We start from the raw sequence: 13201 nt of genomic DNA on the forward strand, positions 1-13201 counted from the left end.
CTCTTGTGGAAGCCTCTCATCCCTGGCACCTCACATCCTCAGCGTCCCCCATCCCGGGCAGCCCCGTCCTTGGCCATTCTCCTTGGAGCAGCGGCAGGAGATTTCTAAAATGCGAGTCTGCTCGTGTCACCTGGCAGCTTAGGCCTTCTCTGGGCTACCTGCTTCCCTAGGTCCTTCAGGAGCGGCTCCTGCTTCCTCCTCCTGCATCAGCTCTCTCCACCTTTCTGGCCTTTTCCGTGCAGAAACATGCAGGTCCGTTTTGAGTGAGGAGAGACAGGACTGTGAGTTTAGGTCAGGTGGGGGCTGCTGGACCCGGGAAACCAGGGGCTTGTGTTTCCTCTGACTTGCTGTGCGACCTTGGACATGTCACTGCCTCTCTGAGCCCCAGTTTCTCCATTTGACAAATTGATCTCCAAGTTCTTGCTGGGCTCTGAAGTCCCATGGGTCAGTGCCACTGACAGTGTACACACGTCTCTCTCCAGCTCCAAGATCTCCTCTGAACTGCACGTTCAGCTGCCTGTTCACCATTTCCCCATGGCTGCCTGATACGTTTTCTAACTGAACATGTCTCAGACCAAACCCCTGATTTTCCTTCACCCCTTTAATCTGCTCCTCTCATCTCTGTAAATGGAAATTCCATCTACTTAATTGCTCAGGTTAAAATCCCAACAGTCACCCTTGAGTCTTTCTCTTACACCCCACATCCAATCCATTAGCAAATGTTTCCAATTCTACTTTCAAAATATATCCAGATGCCCACCTCTGTCCAGCACCTCCATGGTACTGCTGTGTTCTAAGTCACCGTCATTTCCTGCCCAGGTCACTGCAATATCCTCCTTGACAGGTAACCCTTTTCTGCCCATGCCCTCCCCACCGTCCATCTATCCTCATGAAATGGTCATGAGATCTTGTTAAAATTAAGACAGGTCATGTCATTCTTCTGAACAAGACTCTTCAGTGACTTCTCAGCTTGCTCAGCATAAAAGGCAAGCCCTGGCTATGGTCTATATGGCTGTGTGATCTGGTTGCCTTGCTGTCTTCTCCTCGGGGGTAATTCAGCCCCAGGGCCTTTGCATGTGCTGTTTCCCCTTTCTGGATGCTCTTCTTCCAGAGCCCATACTCCCAGCTCCTCCAAGTTTTTGCTTCAATGTCACTTCCTCAGAGAGGCTTTACTGGACCAATTAATCTATTTTTTTAAAATGTATTTATTGTCTGTCTTCCTAAGCCAGAATGTACCCTCCAAGGAAGACTTTTTTTTTTGAGACAAGGTCTCACTCTGTTGCCCAGGCTGGCATGCAGTGCCATAATCATATCTCACCGCAGCTTCCAACTCCAGGGCTCAAGGGATCATCCTTTCCCAGCCTCCCAAGCAGCTAGTACTACAGACACGTGCTACCATGTCTGCCTAATTTTATTTTATTTTTTTTGGCACAGGGATCTCATTATGTTGCCCAAACTGGTCTGAAACTCCTGGCCTCAAGCAATCTTCCCACTTCAGCCTCTCAAAGTGCTGGGATTACAGGTATGAGCCATCATGACAGGACAGTAGGGAGTCTTGCTTGCCTTTTCACTGTGTGTCTCCAGTGCTGAGCACACAGTAGGTACTCAACATTTGTTAAACGAATGCATGAATATACTCAAATAGATACACAGCATGTCACATGCAGCAAAAGTCATAAAATGCCCCTTGGCCAGCCATGTGTGTGCACACCTGCACACGTGTGGAATGCATGTGTGCATCAGGCACACATGTGTACCTGGTGTGTATACCAGCCTGCACCCACATGCACGCCCTGCTGTTCCTCACTCTCCACCATTCATGCCCACCATTCTTTCTGGCTTCCTTCCTCCTCTTCCCCTGGTGGTCACCAGGTCATTACCCACCAATCTGCCAGATTCAGCCTGACCTGGGATGTGGGGCTGATTGCACCCTCCCTACAAGCCCAAGCACCCCTGGCCTCCAACATGCTGGGGGCTGGGAGGGCCAGCCCTTGGTCACACTGAGTCATGATGGGGTGTGGCCTCGGGCCCAGGGCAGCTGCACCCTGTTTAGCCTGGCTTGCAGCTGACTTTGGGGAGCACAGTGGCAAGGAGGTGGTGGTTACTGGCTTGTGCCCTCATCCCATGGTTCCAGTTCCTACCAGAGCCTCAGGAGCCCTGAGCTAAGCAGGGCATCGATGGTCAGGCAACTGTGTGGGTAGTCCCACAGTGGGAGAAGGCAGAGGCATGCAAGCTTAGTCTCTGCATCCTGCTGTCCTGTGAATGGGAGCATCTGAGAAGGGTTGTGTCTGGCGTCTTTATAGAGGTGAATGTTTCTGTGTGTGTTTCTCTTTCTACTTGCACAACTATGTGTGTGCAGCACCTTGGGTATGTGTAACTGAGCCTGGATCTGGAGGCTCAGCTGCGTCTGTGAGCCTGTGTCCCAGCCGGCAGGGTCCTGGGAGTGTGGCTTCCATTCGGGCAGTGAACGAAGCTGTCTGGACATCGTTCATGCGGTTGTGCCTGTCAGTGACTGCACTCCGGTGGCACTGGGCCCCAGGACAGTCATGTCTGCCTGTGGCTTTTGCCTGTGTCTATGTGTGTGGCCAAGTCTGTGCAGAAGCTCCCTCTGTATGAGGGGCTGCTTCCTTTGTGGTGTTCACACAGCCATGTCAGGGAGCGTGGGTGTGTCTGAGTGCGTGGTTGGGCCCTGTTTCAGCTGTGCCCAATGTGGTCGTCCCTGGTTGCAGTTGTGCTTGAGGCTGGGACTGTGTCTGGAGGTGGGAGTTGCAGCCCAGGGCTGTGATGTGTCTGTGTGTGGCTAAACTTTTGTGAAGGGCTCTGGAGAGTGTCCAGCAGTGCCCGTGTGTGTGACTATGTCCGGAGGTTGCCGGGGGGACCTGTGTCTATGACGGGGTGTGTATAGGTGGAGATCAGCTTCTATGTGGGGCTGAGCTCATGTATCTGCGGCTGTGTCTGCAGGTGTGATAGTGTGTGGCTGTATGACCGTGTCCGAGTATATCTCTGTGTCTGCATGCAGGTCCATGCCCATGTGGGGTTGTGTCCCATGATACGACTGAGGTCATGTGTGTGGCTTTTTCTGGAACCATGCTGACCTCAGGAGTCACCTGGGTTCATGTCTGTACTGTGTCCTGGGGCAGCAGTTCCGGTCTCTCCTGCCCCTCCCCAGAGGATCAGCTCCTCCCCCTCCAGCGGCTCCTCCTTAGGGGCACATTTGCCTGGTCCCACCCCGGCCCCAGAGTCCACAGCTCACCTGTGGGCGAGAGCTCAGCCACGCTGCCGATGTAGGGGCCATGCAGGAAGCGGGGCTCGCTGTCATTGATGTCCTGCACCTTGATGATGAACTCCGACTCAGGCTCCAGCAGGCGGTCGGTGGCGCGATCCCGCGCCTGGGCCCGCAGGGTGTAGAAGGTTTTCTGCTCACGGTCCAGGCGCTCCATGGCATGGATGTCACCTGTCAGCTCATCGATCAGGAAGATGGTCCCAGCGCCCTCACCAGAGATGGTGTACTTGATGGCCCCATCACCCTCATCTGAGTCCGAGTGGATCTGGGAAGGCAGGGAGGAAGGCAGGGTGGAGGCTGGAGATGAAGCTCTCCTTGGCCTCCTTCTCCTGTCCCATGGGGGGTCTGTGACTACGCACATCTTTTCCCAACACCCCGTTGTCTTGGGGGACGCTGAGGCCTGGCAGCCAAGCTCACCCCAAGTGGGGCCTCCGGAAATGTTTCTCCAGCCCTGGGTGACTCTGCCTGCCCGGCCCTGTGCCTGGAATCTTCCTTCCCCTCTGCACCCAGAGCTACCAGCCTCAGAGGCAGATGTGAACACACCTCCCCTGCCTGCAACCCTTTGTGGCCCCACTGCCTTTACAAAGATGTCCAGCACAGCCTCGACACCTATTTGCCCTTCCTTAGCCCGCAGAACCCTCAGGCTCCTGCCTCAAACCCTGTCCTTATTTCTCTACCCCCAGAAAGTCTACTCACCCTTCAAGGCACAGCTCAGCTGCCACCTCTTCCAGAAAGCTTTTCCCATCCCTTCACATACCCCTCCAAGATCTCTCAGGACATCAAGCCATCATTATTCTGCTCAGCCTTGAGGGATGGTCACAGCCAAGGCTTCTCAAATCTGAATGTGCAACGCACATCACCCAGGGATCTTGTGATTCTGACTCAGTAGGTCTGGGCAGGGCCTCAGAGTTTCTGGCAGCAGGTCATGCCCTCACTCTAAACTGCAGGGCCACCTCTCCCCACACTCTGAGCCCCAAGAGGCTGGGTGGCATCTTACTTGGCACATGGGCTGAGCACAGTGGCTCATGCCTGTAATCCGAGGCAGGAGGATTGCCTGAGCCCAGGAGTTGGAGTTCAAGACCAACCCTGGCAACATAGCAAGATCTCATCTCTACAAAAAATAAAAAAATTAGTTGGGTGTAGTCGCTGTAGTCCCAGCTACTGGGGAGGCTGAGGCGGAAGGATCACCTGAGCCAGGAGGTTGAGGCTGCAGTGAGCTGTGATTGTGCCACTCCAGCTCCTGGGCTCAGGCAATCCTCCTGCCTCAGCCTCCTAAAGTACTGGGGTTACAGGCGTGAACCACTGTGCTCAGCCCATGTGCCAAGCAAGATGCCACCCAGCCTGTTGGCGCTCAGAGTCTGGGGAGCGGTAGCCCTGCAGTTTAGAGTGAGGGCATGACCAGCTGCCAGGAAGTTGGTTAGAAATACAAACTCTGAGGCTCTAGCCTGGGCAACAGAGTGAGACCTCCAACTTAAAGAAAGAACAAAACTTGCCACATGTTGGGGAGGGAAAGAAGAAAGGAGAAGAGAGAAGGCAGCTTGAAGGAGCACAGTGCCAGGCACTGTGCTAACAATTTATATACTTATCTGGTTCAAGACTCTTAAACACACACACACACACACACACACACACACACACACACACACACACACACACGTAGGTTTTGCTATCCTCATTTTACAGATTATTTTTCCCTTTTCCTACTGAAGATCAGAGACGTCAAATGCTTCCTTAAGGGCAGGCTGCCAGGGGAGCTGCCCTATTCCATGCGGGCCCTTCCCACTCCATCCTAAAGCCTCCAGAGAGGGGCCCACAGGAGGGGAGAGGTGGTGTGGCCTGGCCCAGTCTTGGCTCTGGCGTCACCTTTCTGTGTGTCCTCACCCAAGTCACTGCACCTCTCTAGGCCTCAGTGGCTTCATCTGTGACGTGGGGCTCATAATAGCACCTCCCTGCTAGAGGTGTTGAGGGTTTCCTGAGATGAGATTCCACATAAGACCCTCAACAGCTGCCTGGCACCGTGTGACATTTACAATATGTGACAGCCAGCATGGCAGGGGCACTGCCCACAGAGAGTACAGCAGTAGGACCCCTGCTGGGATGGGCAGAAGCCCTTTGGCTGCTGGATCATGGAGAGGTCTGAGGGGATGAGAGATGGCGGGGAGGAGAGGAGCCATTTGCCGCAGGTATGGAGGGTTTCACGATTTTAACACCCAGTACAACCACCAGTTTGTACTAGCTAAAAATCAGCCCTTCCTGAGACATAATAAGTATCCAATAAATGGTAGCTATCGGTGGTATTATATTGTTACTAAATATTAGTCATATATAACTGGGATTTAATCCAGGCACTGTTAGGTTCCAGATTCCAGGCTGTCTTCACCGCCTCGAGACCTCTCGGATGAGGAATCAGCAAGACGTCTGTTTTCTTGCAAACAGAAACACCTAAGTCCTTATCCTCCAATGCACAAATCTCCAGGGCAGCCCTGAGCAGGGGAAAATCCTTCCTGAAGAAGCTGTTAACTTTGCCGAGTCCTCGTTCCTCTTAAGCTTCCATGGAGGCGGGACGTGGACCAGACAGTCCCTAGAGTTCCTTGCCGGCCCAGGTGCTGTGGACCCCAGTCCACTCCCTTGGGGGAGCAGGTGCCCATGAAGTACTCATAAAGAGGGACGAAAGCCCATCCCCTGCCACGCAGGAGGAGCTGGGGTATAAATCCTGCCGGTGGAACTTTGTGTCTGAAAGGTGGATTATAGAAGTGCCATTTGGAAGATTGAATGGCCCATAAACATTTTCATATTTCATTAGCCGATTAATGGGCATCTCTCTCTTTTTGGCGAGTCTGCTGATTCTCAGCAGAAATTGCGGGGAGTAAATGGAGGCGGCTGGTGGAACCTTTCCGGGTCCCCGTCCTGTTATAGATTGCCCCAATTAATGCCCGTCCTGGGCTCCACTGAGAAGGCTTCTTCCTGTCCAGTTACTGTTAATAGATTTCTCATAAGTGGCTGGATTGTAAAAACCTCATAACTCAGTTTAATGCCCCCAATAAAATTATCTCAGGACGTCGGCCCTGAATCATTGGCCGTGCTGGGGAAGAGGAGACCTGTCTCTCCTGTTTGCTGTTTATGCTTGTTTTCCATCTTTGCCTGGGGAGATGGGATGGGAGAAGGTGAATCTGCTCCTCTTTGGGGTGCCTCTACCCACTTCTCAATCAGGACTGTTGTCTGCTTAGTTATCAGCAAACATGTCTGAGCAGTTCAGCAGAACAGACGCCATTGGGAGGAATGCTTCACAGTCATAATCTTGTCAGTCTTCGACATTGCCCTAGAAAACATTATTCTCATCTCTCAGATGAGAAAACTGAGGCACAGAGAGGGGAAGTCATTTGCTGTGTCACACAGCTAAGCATGAAGCCAAGCTCCTGGCTCCTCCGCACTTGAATGTTGTGACAACGGGCTTGTTGATTTGACCTGTCTGAACCTGTTTTCTCACCTGAGAAATCACACCCAGCCCTATCTGGCACAGATGCAGTGAGGATTAAATGAAAGCATATTTTTAATGACCTAAGCACTCTGTAAGTGGTTTTTGTCCCCTGGGTCTCCATCACGTCCTTGCAGCCCTTGACATTTTAACTCAGACCCCAGCCAGAGATCACTTATGAGTGAGGAGTGGGGAGGAGGGAGTGGAACCCAGTGGTGATGTCATCGACGCTCTCCCATGAAGTATGACACGGAGCTCATGCTGGGGCCCAGTGGCTGCTCTCTGGGGACTGCAGAGTCAGACAGGGCCGTTTGGCCTGGGTGGGAGCTGAGAGCTAGAAGCTATGGATTCACGCCGGGCTGGGCCTGTCCTGGGAAGATATTCCTCAGGACTCTCAGCTGTGAGAGGAGGCTGGAGGATGGTGCCTTCATGTATTGAGTGTCCACTATGTGTCAGACATGTTGCAGACCATCTGCAGAATTCTAACTTGACTTTGTGGAGAACGTGCACATACCCCATTTCCCAGGTAAAGAAACTGAGATGGGCCGAGGTTGTCTGACTCCTAAACGCAGGTGGGTCCCTCTGCAGCCTCTGGCGGTCTGGCGAGTCTGCCTACAATGCCCTAGCAGAGGGTGAGGGAGAAAAGGGGAAGGAGAGGGCTGCAGGCTGTTACCATCTGCATGGCTGAGGGAGCGACCTCGACACCAGTCTTTCCATGCACTCAGCAGGCCACAGTCATCAGTGGCCTCTTCTCTGTAAGCCTCCAGTTTATCATTTGGCAAAGGACCTCAAACCACAAATCAGGAAAGACAATGGGCTTTGGAGTCAGGAGCTGCCGAGTGCCGGCTTCAGCTTTGCCCTTGACCTGTTGCATGGCCCTGGCAAGTGGCTACCCTTCTCTGAGCCTCAGTTTTCTCATCTGTAAATGGGTCTGATATTGCCTCTCCGTAGATACTGAAGACTCATAAGGTAGTATATGGATGCTCCTGGCACACAGTAGGTGCTCAGTATAGATTAGTTCCCTCCCTTTTCCACACCCTGGCCTCAGGAGGGGTTGAGGGGTGACCTAGTACCCTCCATCTCCTGACACAAGAACCCACAGACTCGAATCCTGACTCATTGGAGGTCCAGGGGCCACCATCCAATACATTCTTTCAAACTCAGCTTGCTTCCTCCTCCAGGCAGATCTCTCGATGCCTTCCCATCTGGCTGAAGACGCCTCGCCCTGCTCTGTCGTTGCGCCATGCACATGCCTCTCTACTCACACTTCCCTCCCTGTACCACCTAGCGTTGCACATTTGAGAGTGAACCTGAAAGCTTCTTGAGGGCCGAGCACATGGCTGTTTGTTCCCATCTCCCCAGCACCCAGCACAGCACTCAACACATTGCATAAATGAATAATAAAATATACAACAGAGCTGGGCTCGGTGGCTCAGCCTGTAATCCCGCGCCTTTGGGAGGCTGAGGTGAGTGGATTGCCTGAGCCCGCGGGTTCGAGACCCGCCTGGGCAGTGAGACCTCATCTCTGCAATAAATAAAAAAAAAATCAGCTGGGCGTGGTAGCACATGCCTGTAATTCTGGCTACTTGGAAGGCTGAGGTGGAAGGATCGCCGGAGCCCAGCAGGTCGAGGCTGCGGTGGCCGGGAGCGGCCACTGCACTCCAGTCTGGGCGACCCAGTGAGACTCCAACTCAAAAAAATATATATATATAACAGTCATTAGAATTCTGCAACTGTCTTCCCAGATTTCGGGAGGCTCCAGCCACTCTGTAAAATCCCAGGTACACATGAGCTTGTCGGGGGAGGTTAGTTGCCAAGAGCCGATGACGGTCCAGGCACAGTTCTAGCCCCATAATCTCATTGATGCTTCATAATGATGTCGTGCATTCAAGATTACCGTCTCCCTTTTGTACAGATGGACGAACTGAGGCCCAGAGAAGGCCCACCCCCGCCAAAGTCACACATCGAATGAGAGGCGGCTCCAAGGCCTGTCTGACACCACATCCAGGGTTCTTTCCACTGGATGGAATGTGGCCAACACGGGAGGCGAAATCCCCCTCAAGCCCATCCCTTGATCATAAACAACATGAAAGACACAAGAGTGATGGTTTCTCATCCCAGGGGGCTGAAAAATGGGATTTATGAGGCCATTAATTACTTCCTCCTAATTAAATCAAAATTAAATGCGAGCAGAGGTACGTTTTCCTTATTAAAGACAATTAAGCGGACAGTGCGGCTTCGCAAATAAAACGAGTGTAGGATTTAAACGGAAAGCAAATCAAATCAAAAGCCTCCCCTGGAATGAGGGGTCTATTCACGTTTGTCCTACTCGTAAACCAAGAGTTCATCAATTTTCTTTAACTATTAGCAACTTAATTAAATCTGCTCTCCTCCCCCACTTTAATCCTGCCGTATATCTAAAATAGATCTCACCGCCCACAGGAGTTGGTCATAAGTGCTGACCCCATAATTCTATCTTTAAAAAAAAAAATTAAAAATCCTACAAAATCCACATCCAGCTGACAGAAGCCCCGGGGGAAATTATAGTTCGAAAAAAGGATTAGTCAGAGTACCCAGATTTTATGGAAATGCTGGGAGGTTGCTTGGAGGGTGGGTACTGTGAGCGGATTTGGAGAGAGGTGGGCCGGGGCTGTTTGCGTGGGGCCTTGGCGACAACCTCGGAGCCCGGCGGTTCCTGTGGGTGCCGACGGGAGCCTGGCGGTGAGTGATGTTGGAGGCGGTTGTAAAATAGGTTACCGTTGGGCGCCCGGGGTTCACTCTGCGATGGTGCTGTTGCTAAGCTACCTTTAGAATTCGACAAGGACGGATGCTCCGAGTGGCTCCCTGGGGTGGGGGTACCAGGAAGCAGTGAATTAACAGAAACCGTGGCGAAGTCCTTTCTCCCTGAAGAGCGAGAGAGCGTGGTGAGTGTGTGTCTGCATGCGCCTGTGTGCCCACATGAGCACTCGCACACATGTGCGACTCGGCTGGAAAGGGGACGGGTGGTTTTCAAAAGCCTAAGCCCATGTTCCTAAGGTGGAGATGGGTTCATGACAATCTCCCTCCACTCAGTGGTGAGGAACTAGGATGTCAGGTTGCCAAGAAGAGTTTTGGGGTTTGGGGCAGGGGTGTGTAGTATTCGTGTTGACGGTAAACTCAAGGTGGTGGAATTCTCAGGCGAGACTCGTAATAATAAAAGCTAACACTTACCGAGCACGAGCCAGGAGCCTGGTGATAATCTAGGCTCTTGACATCTGCTAACTCATTGACTCCTCACCACAACCCTTTGAGCAAGGTCCTAGTAATAGCTACCCGTAAGAGATAAGGAAACTGAGGCACAGAGAGGGTAAATACCGCTGGCCCTCTGTATCCATGGTGCAGTCAAACAAGGATAGAAAATATTCAGAAAAAAAAAATCTGTACTAAACATGTAAGACTTTTTCCTTGTCATTATTCCCTAAACAATACAGCATAACAACTATTTACATGGCATTTACACTGTATTAGGTATTATCAGTAATCTAGAGACGATTTAAAGACTTCGGGAAGATGTGCATCCTCTACCAGGGATTTCAGCATCATTGGATTTTGGTATCTGTGGGGGCTCCTGGAACCGACTCCCACCAAGACAGGAGAGGACTGTGATATGGGATGGTCGTAATGTGCCCAAGATCAGACAGATCACAAGCAGCAGAGCTGGCGTTTGGGCCCAGGCAGTCCAGTCCCCGTCGGTCCCTTCACCACACACAATATCACCTCTCACAAGACAGTCACACTGGGCAGATGTTTGCAGAGATGGAAACTTCGTTCTGTCAGCCTGGAGTGCTTTTCTGGAGGTGGTCTTGAGAATAAGAGAGCAGGGTTCTGGATGAAGGTGATGGAGGAGGAGGATGACAAGCCACGACAGCAGCAGGCGTGTTGAGAGACGGCCATGAGGGAAGTCCTCTGGGTCCTCCAGGGCTTGGCTCTTAGCAGCTGGTGAACATGGAACACTTGCACTGAAGTGAGCACAAAGCTGGTGTCAAGAGACCTGGTGTCTTGGGTTGGTTCTGTTGCCCTGTCGCTGTGTGACCTTGGCACGATCTTCTCAGTCTCTGGGCCTCAGTTTCCCCTTATAATAAGGGAGTTACAGAGCCCGCCCATTTTTGCCAGACGGAGGTTCAATGAGAATGGGGTTAGGGTGTGTCTCAGCGGCTGAGGTGACACTGGCCGGGTGGCACAGATGAAAGCGGTGAATCAGCAGGTGGTTTTGCTCAGCTTTTCAGGACGTGGGTGACTCAGGAGGCCTCGCAGAACCCCAGACACAGGGAGGATGTCAGAGCTTCAGCACTGGGGTGATCACCTCATCTGGCATTTCAGCAGTTGCATCAGAACCCTTCCCGTCTCTTGGGGGCTTTTCTGGGCCGGAGACCCCTTCCCAGGGCGGAATGACTCAGATATGTCTGGAATATTGGGCTGGGGTGACTTCTCTTTTTCTTTCAGGGGATTAAAAACTCCAGCTCACACAGGTTTAAATTCTGGGTGAGCCGCTGTCCCCCACTCCGTGACTGGGTCCTCTCTTTCCTCAGTTCCCTGCTTGCAAAAGGGAACAAGTGTTTCCACCTGGCAGTTTAAGGGTTAAGCGCTTTATATGAAAATAATAAAAAGCAACAACAACAAACAAACAAGCCGCAGGCTGAACACTTGACATGTGCTCTGTTTTCGTCTTTAATCTTCAACCACCTCGGGAAGTGGGCTCTCTGGGCCCCAATTTGACAGATGAAGAGGCTGAGCTTCAGGCCGGTGAAGGAACTTATTCAAGGTCACGTGGTGAAAGGGTTGGCAGGGCCAGGCGTGCCTGCCTCCGAAGTCTGAGTCCTTGGCCGTTTCGCCATCAGCTGCTGCCTGGCTGGTGGCTGGCGTAGGTCCCTCCCTCCCTGGCCCTCGGCCGCTCCGCCAGCCCTACCGCGTCCAGCCCTGCCGGCGAGACAGCCGTCCGAGGCTCTGCCCCTGGGTTGCTGGATGGTCTTGAGCAAGGCCTCGGCCCTGTCCAGCTCTATCTGTCAAATCCTTGGCTCGCTCAGTTGTGGGGAATCAACGTCAGCCACATGGATGGAGGGAAAATAGAAAGGATAGGGGATTACTGTGTCTAGAACCGAGAAAAGCTGAGTTCCTGCACGGCAAACCCAAAGGTTTACATCTAGACTTTCCTCCTCTCTTTGTCAAGGATTCTGATCCCTGAGCCTCAGAACAGCTCGGCCTCCCAATACTCAGACTCACTTAAGCACACAGGAAGCTCTGGACTTGGCCTCCTCCTGCCCTCCAGTGTGAACTGAAACTTCCCAGAAAGCTGGTTGGCCTTAACAAAAGCCAGAGAACTGTCCCTGGGCACTACCTCACTTTCATGCCCTGCAGTCACCACTTCAACACCTCAACTGCTGACAAGGTTCTGAATAAACCAGGTGTCTTCCCCATCAGCCCAATGAACTCCTACTTGTACGTCAAAACCCAGTTCCAGTATTTTCCCCTCCAGGAAGCCAGCTAACAGATACCATTTAATAAGTACCTTCTCAGTGCTAGGTGTTCATTTGTGAAGCTTTTTATGCACCAGGGCATCTCTGCTACTCTGGGAATCCTCAGTGGCAGAGGCTGGATCTTACCTTTGCCTGCCACCCTCCACCCCAACATTACACCTGGGCCCCGTCAGGTGTAATAAAAGTCCTTCTCAGCTCCTTATACTCCTAGGGCACAGATCTTCAGCCGGATTTACCAGCATTTACTCAGAGAATTTGAGAAAGTAGCTTTCATTCATTCATTCGTTCATTCACTTAATACACGGTTTGCAAACCATGCCTGGGCTGGGCGCTGGGGATTTAATGGTGAGCAAAACAAACACGGTCTAATAGGAAAGACACACATTCATTGCATAATCAAACAAACACATGCATAATTAAAATGTTTTGAAGAAAAGATGCAGGGACCTCAGAGGACACGCAGCGGGCGCAGGGGGTGGGGTGGGTGGGGGGTGTTCTCGCCTGACAGGTCAGGAAGGGCTTCTCTGGCGTTTGAGCCGAGCCTTGCTGTGTGTGTAGGGCGATTAGTAGGAGCTGGAAAGGGCAGTGCAGGGGGAGAACACCCTAGGCCAAGGGCAGTGGCAGGAGGCTGCTTGAGGATGGGGGCCCCTTTCAGAAGGACACCAGAAGGAGGGGGTGGGGGCAGGCTGGAGGCGGAGGCGGATGCTGGTCCTCAGTGGGGTTGAACTTGGGCTTGATCCCAAGTGCACGGGCAGCTACTGGAGAATTTTCAGCCGGGCAGCCGGCTGTGCGTGAGATGACCAGATCTGCACAATTACGTCTAAATTCCCCGGCATCTAGGGCCTCTGGGGTCACCGGCCAGCACGGCCTTCTGGGAGATGTGGAAGGGAGGGAGACGAGAGAAGGGCCTGGGAGTGGAGGGGTGTCCTG

At 52.5% G+C, this 13201-nt stretch overlaps 1 protein-coding gene across 1 annotated transcript in view; it reads right to left on the minus strand.

The window, feature by feature from the left end:
• CDH22 (cadherin 22) overlaps window positions 1-3548 on the minus strand; it is a gene marked incomplete at both ends in the record, with an annotated part of 60800 nt that extends 57252 nt beyond the window's left edge. Inside the window, one exon of the mRNA XM_021709671.1 lies at window positions 3254-3548. Within this exon, the coding sequence (XP_021565346.1) occupies window positions 3254-3548 (295 nt within the window). The remainder of the gene's footprint in view (window positions 1-3253) is intronic.
• Between the last annotated feature and the right edge of the window lie 9653 nt (window positions 3549-13201).

This window comes from Carlito syrichta, unplaced genomic scaffold (genome assembly GCF_000164805.1).
Source record: "Carlito syrichta isolate Samal-C Ts95f unplaced genomic scaffold, Tarsius_syrichta-2.0.1 Scaffold272186, whole genome shotgun sequence".
In the NCBI taxonomy this organism is placed as follows: domain Eukaryota; kingdom Metazoa; phylum Chordata; class Mammalia; order Primates; family Tarsiidae; genus Carlito; species Carlito syrichta.